We start from the raw sequence: 16,510 nt of genomic DNA, 5'->3' as shown, positions 1-16,510 counted from the left end.
TTTGACAGAACACAAGCTGAGCAACTGAAATCATGTAGGGGGTTTTGACGCATTTTCCTCTAGTAAAGAGATTTATGTACCTGCATATCAATTTCTGCCATTAAGTTGACGATGCCCTGGCTGGAGAGACTGAAGTGAAAACCCTGCTGAAGACGCATCCTGGAAAAAAAACACAGAAAAAACATACACAACTGTTTGCAAACAGTACTTCCCTGCTAACATTGCTACAGATTTCTAGGCTTTAGCTTATAAATGTGGCAACTTCACTTTAGTACATGTATTTAGCAGAATGTCTTATCCAGAAAATATTTGCCATAGAGATTATAGAAATACTTTCTATTAGGAAATAATCGGATCATAGTTGCATTCACATGAACCCAACAATAAAACTTCAACAAGAAAAAGTACACAGTCCGTATGATCTTCCTTCATTTACTTAGCTAGTGTAGAAAGTATTTTCCCGATGGCTGGTGTGGACACACTGGTGACACCAGGCTGCTGAACCGTCCACACCCATCGTTGGTGAAGAAGGTAACGGGAGAGTGAGTTGAACTGGTTGGCAGCCGTACGGTTCTTTGCCTGAGATGCTGGAGTCATAAACTGTGACACTTCCTGGGTTACGTGATCCTCCAGCTTACTCATGTCACGGGGAGTGCGCTCATATCTGGGAGAAACAGGGATTTGGATTGCTTTTAAATTGAATCTCTTATTATTATTAAGTAATGCAGATGTTGAGTGCATTTAGATGCTATTTTAAGTCCACTTTCAAATATGTCATACAAACAGTGGTCAAAATTAGCACAAGCCTGCAAGCCCTGCACTGGTGAAGTGCTTTCCAGGCTTGCTCAAATTCTGGGTTTAATACAGCAGGGCTCTTTCAAAAATGTAATTCCAAGCAGTAGTATATGAATTCAGGCTTGTTCATCCAAAATACTAATTTCGATGTCTGATACAAACACAATTTATTCTCTTCTATGAATACTAGAAGCTTACCAATAGTACTTAAACTTTTTATATAAATATATATATATATACATATGTATGTTACAACAAATGATATCTTCCATTACAAATTACAGTATAAACTAAAATATCGTGATTTACCTGATGAGGATGGTGTCCACAGGTTTGAGCAGGAGCACACAACAGTTCACCTCTGCCCACTCCCGTCTGAGAGGGGACTTGTAGGGCGTCACAGCACCATCAAGGCTGTTCTGGGCCAATGCCCTCCTATGGAACAGGAAAACACAGATCACAGATTATTTAATTAGCAATTAGGCCGTAGGCATATTTCTATGTTATGCATCTTTTTTCCAACATGTTAGGCAGTCTGCAAAACAATGATTGCTCATTCACTCAGTTATATATATATCAGAGATTTTTTGTCAAAAGACTCAAGTTAAATGTACTTAACTGTACTTAACTGTATTATCCAAAAAAAGTCATAATGTTGTTATATTTACAGACCAAATACAAATGTCTAAAATTTCAAAACCGATCAGGTCCTGTTTTAAACACTGTATCAATTTCATATGTGGCCTACAATAACACAAGCTTTTTTCTTACTTCTGCCTGTCAGTCTTAGGTCCCCGCTGCGGGAACTTAAGCTTGGCAATCTTCAGTTTGAGTTCCTTGACAAGCTCGTAACGTATGTGGCCCGGGGTGCCTCCGATGAATGCAAGACGGAGGACGAAACAGGGCGACTTGGGCTGCATTCGCACCATCACAAACCAAGATGGCGGCTTTGTCTTATCCTCGGGATATCTAAGAATGAAAACATTCTGGTGAATCTCGTGTTCCAAAATGTGCAAATAAACAAAATAAAAATAGCACAACTTAATTAATTTTTTTTAACTTTATGACCGAAACTTTTTTTAATGAAAATAAAATAGACCTATTAAAACCAATATATGGAAGCATAAAAATAATTCCATATCTATACATACTAGAAATGCAAACGAATATTCGAAATATTCGAATATTCGATCAAACGTTTGGTATTCGAATGTCAAAATCGGTATTCGAATATTCGAAAACAAATGTTGAATAAATAGAATAAAAAAACTTTGACCTACAACACTGCTATTGTCTATAAAGTTCGTTTGTCATGTTTTTACAATGATTGGCCCCTTATGCCAGAGGTGTGAATGTGATGACAATACACTAAACACGCGTCATATGTCATTAAGGGACATATCGTCGGGTACTATCAAATGTCCCCGTAATTTTACAACTGGCTATTGGACAAGTGACACCAAAAAAATAAAATATTTTCGGTAAATTTAAATGCCTTTGCCAATTAAGGATATAAGGAATCGGCCTTATCACCAATGTGCTGTCCTGGTTGCAAATTAAGCTGTGAAGCATAGCTCAAATCGCCGTGATACTATGTATGGCATGTGCTACAATAATGTAGTTACATGTATGTGCTGTTAACTGTTTTCCATGTTTCGATGCACTGTTCTTGCTTTGAAATGTAACTGTATAGTATAGCGTTTTAGGATATATTTCCCCAATTAATGTACAATAGAAGAATCAAATTCATGTTTGTTTTTGTTTTATTATTTTACTAGTTCCCGAGTTGGTTTGGTATATTAGGTAGAGGTCTATCCCAGAACGAGGCTGCTCGTACTAAGGAAATACCCTCCATTGGCTCATAACGCCATTTGATTAGGAATCCATCTAATTTAACATTGTTTTACAATATGAAGGCAGCGGAATTATTCGATTTTGATTTTTGATTGTTCATAATGTATTACCTTTTTCTTTGTAAAAATGGGGAATTTCAGAGGCTCATTTGGGGAAAATCAGGGTCCGCCGCGCGTACTTGCTACGGCAAAGTAGGATTAAAATGCCTTGGCTGTTACTTAAGCAAATGATAATAATAGTTTCCTACAACTTCTAAAAGATGTATTTTGGCTATCGAATATTCGAATATTCGAATATTCGATCGAAAGAATTACCGAATATTCGAATATCAATTTTGCCATTCGTTTGCATCCCTAATACATACATTTAACTGCACGAAACACAAACATGACTAACAATAATGCTTCATCAAACAAAGTCATGTTAATGTGCAAGTATTTGCTTAAACATCATCAGGCCCCGACTTCTCATTGTCTCTTGTAACAGGATAAAGCTAAGCTCACTATTTTTGTTTTTCAATAATTTGTGTAATATTTTCTTTTTTATGAGTATTAATACTTAAGATAGAAATTATCTATATGATAATCGCAACAAACCATTCTTCATTTAACAAAATGAAATTTAAATATGAATATTGGCTTATTGAAATAAGCTACCTAAACCTGTTAAGCGTATAAAGTTTCAATAAATTGGGGCAGACCTAAATTTTACCCCAAAAAATTAAGCTTTACAAGCTAAATTATCTTATTTTATGTACCCAAAATTATAACCTAAACTTGATTTTATGTAATAGAATTTAGCTGAGCATGATCATCATAAAGATCATTTCTTTTGAAACTCTTCAAAATGAGAATATTACACAAATTATACCAAAACAAACAACAACAGCATTCTAAGCTTGATCCTGTTTAATACAATTGACTCAAGAATGTTGGAGAATTTGAGGCCAGGAACCAAGCCTACTGAACACTTACTCATACATGTACTTGATGAAGGACTGCCCCTCAAGAAGAGCAAAGTTGCTCCACTCCGTGAGGAAGTGTGTGAGGGAGGTGAGCGCCTGCCGAAACATCACGATGCTGAAGCGGGAGCTTGAGTTGGGGATGTGGATATTCTTATGGAGTGGGATGTCATGCTCCAGAACCAGCCCAATTCTGTGGGTGTGCATCCACTTTTGCCTATAATAGGGAGAAAGAAAATTTTGTACAAATAATTTGTGCATATATTTAAGCAATCCTTGAAAAAAAAATTTAGTAATCTGTCAATGTTTACAAAATCAGGACTTACTAAAAGCTCGCCGGTGATTTAAACGGAGTTCTCAGTGAAATAAAAAATGATATTTCACTGATTCAAACAGTGAAAAATAACAATTTTATATTTTTCATGGTTTTGAAATTTTAGCCATTTCTCACTTCTAAATCAAACTTAAGCATGCACAGTGCTGGGACACAATTTCAATAATGTCATTTCCGAAATGACATTTTGTTCACACACAATATGGTTCACTTAGGGTCTGAAAATCTACCTTGCCTGTCATTCAGTGTAACATTGCAATATATTTCACATCTAGGATATCTTACACTGAAACAAACAATTATCTTCTATTTCTTAAGCATCTAAGATTATTAAATGCAGATCATTTTTATTGTGTGATTGAGATTTTACAAAGGTGGACTTTAACTCAAACATAAATTTTGGTAAAATAAGCAATTTAGTTTGTATGTTTCATAATTTATGAAGGCACAAACCTCTCTTTAAATTTCATTGAATAGTATAAACTGAAAGAAGTCATTCTTAAAATTGATAAAAAAATCCTACCAGACTTTAATGTCAAAGTGCACAACTGGTCTCCAGTAAGATGCAAACTGGTTCAAGCCATGATCCCTGTAAGAAAAGCATATGTCACACAATCAAAATCAATAATCATTTTTCATGATTTATAAGATATAATGCAAAATACAAACTTGGACATCTAAAGACAGAATGACATGGTTTCTTTTAGTTTTCAACAGAATATTATATACAAATTCTGTTAATTGATCTCATATTACTAGGGATGCAAACGAATATTCAAATATTCGATCAAACATTTGGTATTCGAATGTTAAAATCGGTATTCAAATATTCGAAAAAAAAAATTCAAGAAATAGAATAAAAAACATTTTGTCTACAACTCTGTCGTTGTGTATAAAGTTCATTTTTCTTGTTTGTATTGTATTTACAACAATTGGCCAATAAGTCCTGAGGTGTGATGTGATGACAGTACACTATACAAATGCCATATGACATTTAGGGACATATCATTGGGTACCATAAAAAGTGCCCATAGTTTACAATTAGATAAGTGACATAAATTTTTTCATTTTTTTGGTAATTTAAATTGCCTTTGCCAATTAAGGATTTAAGGAATCAGCCTTCACACCAATGTGTTTTCTTGGCTACATATTCAACTGTGCAACATTGCTCAAATTGCCGTGCTTATATGAATGACTTGTGCTACAATAATGTGTAGTTACTTGTATATATGCTTCAAACTGTTTTCAATGTTTCAATACAATGCTCGTGAAATGTAAATGTATAGTACAGCATTTAAGTATATATTTCCTCTATTGATGTGCAATAGAAGAGTCAAAATCTGCATATGTTTTTGTTTTATCATTTTACTAGTTCCTGAGTTGGTTTGGTTTTTCCATAGTTATATTTAGTAGAGGTCAATCCCAAAATGAGGCTGCTCGTCCTATGGAAGACCCTCCATTGACGCATAACGCCATTTGACCAGGAATCCATCTAATTTCACATCGTTTACAAATATGAAGGTAATGGAATTAAAATTATTCAATTTGGTTTGTTTATAATGTATTTTTTTCTTTTTCAAAATGGGAAATTTTTAGGGAAAATCAGGGCCCGCCGTGCGTACACTGGCTTCAACAACGTAGGGTTAAAATGCCTCGGCTATTACTTGAGAGAATAATAATGATAGTTTACTACAATCAAATATTCGATCAAAGAATTACCGAATATTTGAATATCAATTTTGCCCTTCGTTTGCATCCCTACATATTACTAATAATAGGCAGATGATCAAGTGGACATTGTACAGTGTACTTGAGATATGTTTTTAAGAAAACAATTTTTTAGCCACTTACTTGGTATTCAGCTGAGTGTTGAGGGTAGGTGTTGTGGAGTTTGGAAGGGGAAGGTAGAACAAGGGCACCCCCTCCTTTACGCTAGCAGGGAGGGTGTAGTTGTGGGGCACTGTGCTAAATGACTGAAGGTGAACCAGCAGCTGGTCTGTCTGAGATAACCTGGAAACAACACACAAGTCTGTCTGAGATAAACTAAAAGCATAACACAAGTCTGTCTGAGATAAACTGGACACAATACACAAGTCCATCTGAGATAACCTGGAAATAACACACAAGTCTGTCCAATATAAACTGGAAACAATACACCAGTCTATCTGAGATTTCCTGGAAATAACACACAAGTCTGTCTGAGATAACCTGGAAATAACATACCAGTCTATCTGAGATAACCTGGAAACAATTCACCAATCTGTCTAAGATTAACCTGGAAATAATGCATTAGTCTATTGGAGATTAAACTAGAAATAACAAAAAAATATATTAGAGAAAACCTGGAAATGACACACTATTCTATCTGAGATAACCTGGAAATAATACACCAGTCTGTCTGAAATAACCTTGAAATAATACACCTCAACTTCCATTCCTTAAATGAATGACCTTTCATCAATTGCAATTACTTTTCGATGTATGCATCATCTTTAGACATGTTCGGATTGTGAATCATCACATATTTATATAAATTGAAAATTATTTGTCTTGTTATTGACTGTATTGTGACAGTAGGCCATGATAAACTTTTATCGACATGATTGAAAGTGTACATTAATGTTTCAATAAAATGTATTGCCGTCATTAGCATTTCAATTTTACGCTAAAAAGTGATTAACACATCAACTACAAAGTGAATAAATTTTTCACGCATTAAAATGATGTCATATTATTAACTGTTTCCGGTTATGATCGGGTTGTTCTATTAACAAAATCGGTGAGAAAGAATTACTGTCAAGTTTTCTTAAATGAAATAAAGTATTTTTGCACAGTAATTATGTCTTGGATGGTGTCATTATCAGGGATATGAACGCAGTTGGGTTGGTTAAAGCACACATATTAACAAGCCTTTTTTTACGTTCGTATCCCTATAATAACATCAATTACCAATTCATTCCTTAAATGAAACAGGCTTCATGGGCAGACCTTTCTTCACAATAGCTGGGATGGTGTAGTTGTAGTGCATCAGAAAAAATCAACTTAAATACTACATGTACAACACTTGAGGGCCAAAACATGCATTGAAGTGTATTGTTTTGACATGTTCAGACTTACAACCAAATGTAACCACAATAAAGATCCATATCCACTTAATCATAAATGAGGTAGTTCATACACTACAGTGAATTATTGCTTTAACATAATCATTTAATGCTTTCTACAAATTAAATCAAATAAAGCAAAACTAACCGCAGAAAAAAATCATCACCAAAAATCTACCACAACCTACCCTTGAAGGGCCAGCCAGAACTTCTTCACATTAGCCGACCTAAAGCTGCTCATTTTGGCCTTTATCTTGGTACAGGTCATGTCATGTAGGAAGTCGTAGCTGCCCTCCAGGGTGATCTCTGTATAGGTGTGGGGGCGCTTCTTGTCCTGGGGCCAGGTTGCCCGGATCAGGTACTCAAACCTTGCATACTCTCGCCATGGTAACACCAGCCGCACCTCAAGCTGGGTCTCTCCTGAATTTAGTATATGAAATATTTGAAACTGCTAGCTTAACAAATTCTTTTTGCAGCATAACTATGTATAGCTTATTATGCTTAAAGTTGTGTTACAATTTGTCAAAATTACATATACAATAGCCAAACATGGATCATTTATATTTGACTATGGTACGGTATGTGCAAATTATGAAAAAAATCAGCAAATTGCATGAGTCATCTGTTAGAGTGCCAATCATTCTTCTAGTAAAAGTCAATATGACCATGACCTTTGGCCTACCTACCCCAAACAGTTATGCATGCCAAATCATATACAAGTCATTCAAAAGTTATTCATTGGACACGAAAATGCGATGCCACCAGACAATGTAATCACCATGTGTCTGCCATGCTTTGCAGGTGACACAAAAAGCTTTAAAAAGGATTCAAGAACATTGGTGATATTCAAGTTCATAAGGGATATAAATATTATATATACCTTTAGTAAGAGCAATATCCCTGATGGTGTAGCCTTCACGGAGCCGGACGGACATGACACTGAAGAGGGAGGTGTTCAGTGTAGACTTGGCATGGGACTTGCGAATATTGGGCATCACACTCGCAAGCTTACCATGGATAGGATGGGACAGCAGTCTATAATAAACATTAAATGTGTACATACACATTTATTGAGAACGTCATTGTTAACACCACACACACAAAAAGGCAGGCTGGTCAAGAGGTTAATTTGAACCTGTTAAGATCTTTTTACTCTTGACAAACTCTCCATAAGGCTTAAGTCATAAGCATTTGAGAAAAACATAAAGGTAAGCTTATCTACTGATACAGGCCTTTGCCTCTCAACCAAAGAATTGTAAGTGCCCCTATTCTTCTTTGAGATTCCTCACTATTTTTAACAACTCAAAAAAAAAAAACTCAAGCCTAATTAAAACTATCTATTAGTTAGAATTATGTTCCTCATTGGACACCAACAAAGTCCCCGGCCCGACCTGTCCTATGGTACAAAGTCCCCGGTCAAACATGCCCTATGGTACAATGACCCAGGCCTGACCTGCTGTATGGTACAAAGTGCCCAGCCCAACCTGCCCTATGGTACATAGTCCCTGACCTGCCTTATGGTACAAAGTGCCCAGCCCAATCTGCCCTATGGTACAAAGTGCCCGGCCCAACCTGCCCTATGGTACAAAGTGCCCAGCCCAATCTGCCCTATGGTACAAAGTGCCCGGCCCAATCTGCCCTATGGTACAAAGTGCCCGGCCCAATCTGCCCTATGGTACAAAGTGCCCGGCCCAATCTGCCCTATGGTACAAAGTGCCCGGCCCAACCTGCCCTATGGTACAAAGTGCCCAGCCCAACCTGCCCTATAGTACAAAGTGCCCGGCCCAACCTGCCTTATGGTACAAAGTGCCCGGCCAAATCTGCCCTATGGTACAAAGTGCCCGTCCCAACCTGCCCTATGGTACAAAGTGCCCGGCCCAATCTGCCCTATGGTACAAAGTGCCCGGCCCAATCTGCCCTATGGTACATAGTCCCCGACCTGCCCTATGGTACAAAGTGCCCGGCCCGACCTGCCCTATGGAACAAAATCCCCGGCTAGACATGCCCTATGGTACATACTTCTGTACAAGCTGAGCGGGTGAGGCCTGCTGGGCCATGATGTTCTGATCCCCGAGGTCAAACCGGAACCCCTCCAAGCCTCGCTGGAAACTCCACAAAAACATAGCCTTGTGGTATGCGTTCAACACATTCGGCTCTGTATGGGTCTGTAAATGTTATATACATGAATACCCTTTATTTTACTTTGACTGAAAAGAGATTATGCTTGACTGTTTGATTTTTTTATTTATTTTGTAATATTATCTTAAAAATACACTAAAACAATCTCAGATATAGGTTCATTACAATTGATTGCACCATGCTGTAATGGAATAAGCTTCACATAGTTATTTTTTTATTCACAACAAAACAACTTAAGTTAATGAAATTACCACATCCGGGCAGACATCGAAATACGATCCATGTGTGGCAGTAGCTATAAACTGCATGAGTTCCGTGTGAGGTATGTGGCCGAAGTGACAGAATGGTGACCTCTCCTCTCCAATGCGCAGGAAGGAACACGAGATTGTGCTCGTACGCAGCTGGGTCAACAGGAACTCAAACAGCGTGGCATCTGGCACTCCTAGGCACCCGTCTGTTATCACCACAAGACCTGCAATAGATACATATAGTTCTTCACATACTGTTATTAGTTCTTGTCATGTTGTTATTGGTTCTTCAAAAGGTTCTTATTGGCTCTTTCAAATATTGTTATTAGTTCTTCACCTAGTATAATTTGATCTTCACATATTGCATTTGGTTATTCACATGTAGTTTGTCCATGCTTAAACCATAAAAGCAGAACTTTAATATTCACCTATTTTGGTATAAAGGAAATCTATCATACATACTTAATAAAGCATTAGCACCTTTTCGGCTTTAAAACCTGAATGTTAAAATTCATTACCTATACAAAGGCAAACGTCAAAACATATAGCATACATATTGAAGTAGACGCAGAAAAATAAATATTACTGTCTTTAACTTTTCTGTTACCAACCTGAGCTGGAATTTTCGGGGAGAAGTTGAAGAGCCAACATGCCACAGCGGATCATGTTCACTATCCCTGCCTCTGGGTCATTAACAAGGTCTGGGTCTTTGGTGATCTGGGGTCCGGCCACCGGGCTGGAGGGTGGGGGACGAACATCAAAGTAGCTCTACAATAGACAAGGTTAACCATTGAATAGCAAAGGGCAGTACTTCAGCTGCTTTTAAAGTCACTGTTCTTATTTTATTTGGGACCAGCGCGGCGCGACACTCATCAAAGCAGTTTGCTAAAATGGTAGGTAAAATATCAAATACCTATGTCCTGCTTCTTTAAAGATCTAAGAACATTATATATATGAAAGTAATTAAAATCTTTCAACCTTACGTAACTTTCAAATAAATAAAGTTATCTTGCAAAAATAAATGATAATTACGGATAAAATAACTAGTAGATATCACCGAACTGTCTGTATGTTAAAGTGTCTATCCTCGCAATTATACTCAACACTTACACTGGCAAAGCTACAAATGTTAGTTTTCAGGTACTCGCTGAAGTTTGCAGCTAGGCAGGACTCCAGGGTGGTAAGCTTGGTTCCCAAGTCTTTAATGACTTTTTCAACATTGGCACCCGTCACTACCAAACCCTGGGCTAACACCTGCCAAAAACAAACAATGTCTAGCATGTAAAACAATATAAGGCAAGTTTTGGTTTCATTTACCGGTATTGGTAATATCCATGAGGTAACTGTGTAACGGTAGTTCAACATGTGGTGATTTATTAGCATTACCAGATTATTCACCAAAAGCCTGTTCACCGATGATAAACAGTGTTGCTATAACAGTTAAGACTAAAATATAAATGAGTATCTCCTAAACAAAATGTTCCATTCCTGTAAAAATTCAAGTTAACATTCCTGTATGTGAGACAAATCCTAGCAGTTTGGAATTAATGCGTTCATGATTTGGTTCGTAGACAAAATGGTTCAAAATATGTAAGTTTACTAAACAGGCTGACACTCACATTTTCAAGAACTTCCAATTGTGTTATTTATACTTTTATCTACACACTATTAGATAGTGTCCCTGAGTTGTCTCTGTTACCTGGTTGTAGTTGTAAGCTTTTAAGGGTGTGTGGCCAACCACTGTGACATGGATCTCTGGGGTGAACACAATATTGCTTCCAGGCAGCTGGAACTGAAACAAAATCAAAGCTTCAAAATGCTGTTCATACATTTTATATTTTGGTTTCCATATTTTAATGGTACTTTAGAAGTGCCCTAAAAAGCCATATTTCATATGATTTGAACAGCTACTGCAAGGCCGGCAGCCGCTGGGCAGCCTGAGAATAAAGGTTGAAATTCTTATTTTTATCAAATTTCTAAAATTTGGTATTTTACGCACTCATAACAAAACTTTCAACTCAACATTAATCAGTCAATAATTAACTGATAAGTTCATCAATTACTTTAATGCAATGACTGAATGATCGAAAGAGTGAACAGGTGAATGAGTGAGTGTGTGAGCGAAGGAGGGAGTGAATGATCAAAAGAATGAATGAAGTAACAAGCAAATTCGTTGAATTGATATCCCCCGCCTGATTAGGCAAAGTTCATGGATTGGAAATGAAAAGTAGGTGCAATATTCCTATATTAACATGTAATATGGATGCAGAGAAATGGACCGTTATGAATGTTGGATATAAGTTTGAGCTTGTTTGGAATTACTAGTTTAGTATTTGAAATAAAAGTTTTGTATATAATGTAACATTTGTAATAGTTTCTATGAATTTGAATGATTTCAAAGTGAAAGTTCAGATTTGTCTGAATTGATAACAGTAAATAGTGGAAAATGACAATTTAAGGTACCTTATGATCATGTTCACTGTGTGTTATTTTCAAACTCATAGGAGCTTTATGTTGGTGATTATTGATTACAACCTATCATAACCTATCATAATTGAAGTTGATGGAAGTAAATCATCATAAAATACATATATTTATTATCATGTGTTCAGTCATACATGTATGAACATAATCCGACCAATCACTACCATGAAATGGTTTCGGACAATATTTTTTTAAGATTTGACCGAGTTTTCTAATTTTTTATCACATGTGACCCAGTTTTAAACATGTCGAAGAGTTTATCAAGGAAAACATTCTGATCAAGTTTCATGAATATTAGACCATACATATTGCCTTAAATGTGTTTCAAAGATTTTTCTAAGATTTGACCTTGTTTTTGACCCCATGTGCCCCACTTTTACAAGCGTTCCATATTTAATCAAGGGGTACATAATGACCAAGTTTGAACATAATCCGACTAATCATTTCCATTCCAGACAAAAAAAAATTAAGATTTGACCTAATGACCTAATTTTCGATCCTATGTGACCCAGTTTTAAATAAGTCCAAGATTTCATCAAGGAAAACATTCTGATTAAGTTTTATGAATATTTGACCATGTATAATGCCTCTAGTATGTTCAAAAGATTTTTCTAAGATTTGACCTACTGACCTTGTTTTTGACCCCATGTGACCCACTTTTTAAATGGTCCATATTTCATCAAGGGGTACATCATGACCAATTTTGAACATAACTTGACCAATCATTACCATGATATCGGACGGACATGATTTTTCTAAGATTTTACCTAGTGACCTAGTTTTTGACCCCATGTGACCCTCTTTTTAAAGTGGCCCATATTTCATTAAGGGGTACATCATGACCAATTTTGAACATAACTTGACCAATCATTACCATGATATTGGACGGACAAGATTTTTCTAAGATTTGACCTAGTGACCTATTTTTTGATCATATGTGACCCAGTTTTATTTACGACAAAGAGTTCATCAAGGAAAACATTCTCATTAAGTTTCATGCAATATTTGATCATGTATAATGCCTCTTGTATGTTCTAAAGATTTTTCTAAGATTTGACCTAGTGACCTAGTTTTTGACCCCATGTGACCCACTTTTTAAAGTGTTCGATATTTCATCAAGGGGTACATCGTGACCAATTTTGAACAAAACTTGACCAATCATTACCATGATATGGTTCCAGACAAGATTTGACCTGATGACCTAGTTTTTGACCCCATTTGACCCACTTTTTTAAGTGGTCCATATTTTATCAAGGGGTATATCATGACCAATTTTGAACATAACTTGACCAATCATTACCATGATATGGTTCCAGACAAGATTTTTCTAAGATTTGACCTAGTGACCTAATTTTCGATCATATGTGACCCAGTTTTTAAAAAGTCCAAGATTTTATCAAGGAAAACATTCTGATTAAGTTTCATGAATATTTGACCATGTATAATGTCTCTAGTATGGTCCAAAGATTTTTCTAAGATTTGACCTAGTGACCTAGTTTTTGACCCCATGTGACCCACTTTTACAATTGGTCGAGATTTGATCAAGGGGAACATTCTGACCAAGTTTGAACATTTTCTGATCAATACTTACCAAGATATCGTACTGGACCGATCGAAGGACGGAATGACAGACGGACAACGCCAAAACCTTCGGTTCGGCGGGGGATAATAAACAAATGAATGGATGAACTAAATTTCTCTGCATTGTGACACATCAAAAAAGTATGTCTGCACCATAATGATACAGGTTCAGCTCAAAGACACAAAGACAGAACTATAGCATTGGACTTGACCAGGGAAGGTGTGTTTGGAATATTTGAATGAGCTGTTTAGAACGCTTGCCCAAACTCAAAATTTCAGTATATATATTTCTGTTTGGAAAATTTCATTTAGACTACTTAAATTTACAAGTATATGAGTTTGAATGACTCCTAGAATATAAAAAAAAATATTTTGCAGACTGATTTTTTACTATCAGATAAGTATACCTGAAATTGATACTTAAATTTGTTCCTATACCTTTTTATATTCTTATTATTGCAGAAATACTATAGGAGTAAACTTACTGGCAAAACGAGACCTCTCAGCAAGTTAGCCAATGCCTTGTGTCCCAGCTCATACAACACACAGCAACCCTTGGTGTCCTGAAATACCAAACTTAAATTATTCACCTAATGGTCCATTCTCTACTTAAAAAGAACATGTAGATAAGAGAAATAGGCCAGAACAATATAATTGTCTTGAGTTTCTAACAAAAATTGGTTCTTCTTGCTTTTTTATCAATATTGTGAATACATGCAAGGCAAAATTTATTTTATTCTCCCTTTCAAGACAACCTTCAGTTCTGCTCAAAGATCACATACCACACTCAGGTCATAATTAGCCCGAAGGACACAACAGTATGGAGGAGTCAATGATAAACATTCTCACCAAAGGTTCAAATTTAATGAGGCCTTAGGGGTAAAAGAAGTTTACACACATATCACAGTTATGCAGATATAAGAAACATCCTTACCACAGAGCTGACAGATATCACAGTTATGCAGATATAAGAAACATCCCTACCACAGAGCTGACAGAAGGGCTGAGGTCGAGCATGATGACAAATCTGTATCGGTGGGCCACAAACGTGACCATTGTGCTCGGAAGCAGGCCAATCTCATACTGCTTCCCTGGCAAAAACTGGGCACCGTCGTCCGAAACCACTGAGGCAACATACAGCTCATAGTTGTTCTCAACCTTGAAGATAATCAACATAACAATGTATATATCATTGTTAAAATGTACTAAACTTGTTACAGGCACTTTGAAGAGGACAGTTTCAGTTTTATATTTTACACTTTAAAAACAACATTAAAGATAAAAAGAAAATCCTAAGGCATACTTAATGTATTTTTAAGTAGTTATTAAGCTTGACAGTACTGCAAACAAAATATGTGCAAATCAGTTGGTAATAAAAGCCTACCAGGTGGTTTTGGGGTGTGAATTTCAAGCTGGAGTTGAGATGCTCAAAGAACCACAGGGCTCTAATGTTCCGCGAGATGCGGTAGTCCTTTTTCATCAACACATACACATCTCTCACCTGGTGAACCTAAAACAATATAACTCTCATATATATGTACATTTAGATATTCAAAGCATAACGGGATTGATTTTAAATTCCCAACATCAGAGACAGAGCAGTGAACATGGTTCCATGTAAACAGATGCCCATTAGTCATTTCATGATTTTTGGTTTGGGCAGAATTGTGCTTCCATACTCACTCCCATTAATTCAATGCTGAATGCAGCACAGCAATTTTAAATGCTGCCATTGCAGGGTTCTCAATAAGCTTCGGTTGAACCGTAGTAGGTAACAGACCGGCTTCTTCTTCTAAAGTATAATTATAACTCACAAATATTTTGTTTTGTAGTGCACCTGTTCAACCCATACCCTATTGTATGATTTAGCTAACATGCTATATTACTCCTAGCCGAAATTTGTGCATTGCAGGCTATAGGGTCCATCTACAAACTAGGTTATGGGTAATTTTGACCACAATTATTTGATAGGAATGAACTCCTGCTAGTGTTTTATGATCTGTAATAAATGGTGACATTCAACATAAACTATTTACTTTTTCTTCAGATTTATCAACGGAGTTAAGTTACACACTTAAAAGGGAATGAACTCATGAAGGGGAATACATTCCCTTTGAACACCTGTAGTAATTACTCACAGACCAGATAAATGTATAAAAAAAAAATTGACGTTGTAAAGTTGGATTGTTATAGGAATGTAGGCTGCAGACACATCTGTTTGTTTAAGTATTTTTTCGGCATATGTTTTAAACCCATTATTTTCGCCAATATCAGAGTTTTTAGAAACTTAAGACTCTTAGGTATCTGGAGATTATCTGACATTTTAAAACTGCAATAATTCATAGAACTTAATTTTATTCTATTTCCTTGGTAGGAGTGACTCCTTTGATAAATCTGAAGAAAAATAATTACTTTTAGGTTAAATGTCACCATATTTCAAACATGCACATCAATATCTATCTATCTCTGTTTAATGTCAACTCCTCTTCCGAGTGTTACTGACATGAACGGTGCGCGCCGACTCGTTAGTGAAAGCAAAATCACATCAGAAAAGTGAGAACTGGGGTATAAAAGAAAACACAATTTAGGTAACATGATAAAAAGTGATTGGTGAACTGGTAAAAAAGATAAAAACATTGCTCGCTTATCTAATGCTTAATGGTTGCCACAGCCACCTTGAATGTGTCAGGGGTGGGGATAGTGACAATATGATTTGGCAAACTGTTCCAAAGTACAACCCAGTGAGGATAGCATGAAAATTTGTGATACTGTAGTCAGTTTTTACTTGAATTTGTCTGAAACATAGTGGGTGCATTAGTCTGGTAAATCTTATTGGTGTTTTTGCTGAACAATAATGACTGACAGTGCTGGCAATGTCACTGGCACAAACTTACTGACACTGACATCAGCAGTCTCCTACAAGCTCTGATCATGCATGGGTTGCATGATCAACAGATCAAATGATCTTGTACAGTGATAAATGCATCTATGAATTCAGTGGCACAAAAAT

General features: G+C 36.4%; 1 protein-coding gene across 5 annotated transcripts in view; it reads right to left on the bottom strand.

Annotated features, from left to right (window-relative positions):
- LOC128212924 (KICSTOR complex protein SZT2-like) overlaps positions 1–16,510 on the bottom strand; it is a 96,750-nt gene that overhangs the window by 80,097 nt on the left and 143 nt on the right. For all 5 annotated transcript variants that reach the window (XM_052918323.1, XM_052918327.1, XM_052918326.1 and 2 more), the window contains exons 2-18: positions 14,885–15,010; positions 14,485–14,658; positions 13,986–14,063; positions 11,135–11,227; positions 10,546–10,689; positions 10,047–10,203; positions 9,439–9,659; positions 9,068–9,213; positions 7,929–8,083; positions 7,237–7,468; positions 5,796–5,954; positions 4,468–4,533; positions 3,624–3,827; positions 1,567–1,764; positions 1,105–1,230; positions 437–664; positions 81–159 (exon numbers count right to left, since the gene is read on the bottom strand). In XM_052918323.1, the coding sequence (XP_052774283.1) occupies positions 81–159; positions 437–664; positions 1,105–1,230; positions 1,567–1,764; positions 3,624–3,827; positions 4,468–4,533; positions 5,796–5,954; positions 7,237–7,468; positions 7,929–8,083; positions 9,068–9,213; positions 9,439–9,659; positions 10,047–10,203; positions 10,546–10,689; positions 11,135–11,227; positions 13,986–14,063; positions 14,485–14,658; positions 14,885–15,010 (2,586 nt within the window). The remainder of the gene's footprint in view (positions 1–80; positions 160–436; positions 665–1,104; positions 1,231–1,566; positions 1,765–3,623; positions 3,828–4,467; positions 4,534–5,795; positions 5,955–7,236; positions 7,469–7,928; positions 8,084–9,067; positions 9,214–9,438; positions 9,660–10,046; positions 10,204–10,545; positions 10,690–11,134; positions 11,228–13,985; positions 14,064–14,484; positions 14,659–14,884; positions 15,011–16,510) is intronic.

The sequence above is a fragment of the Mya arenaria genome, chromosome 13 (assembly GCF_026914265.1).
Source record: "Mya arenaria isolate MELC-2E11 chromosome 13, ASM2691426v1".
NCBI classification, from domain to species: Eukaryota; Metazoa; Mollusca; class Bivalvia; order Myida; family Myidae; genus Mya; species Mya arenaria.
The sequence above is the reverse complement of the archived record's forward strand: the minus strand, read 5'-3'. Positions and strand labels throughout refer to the sequence as shown.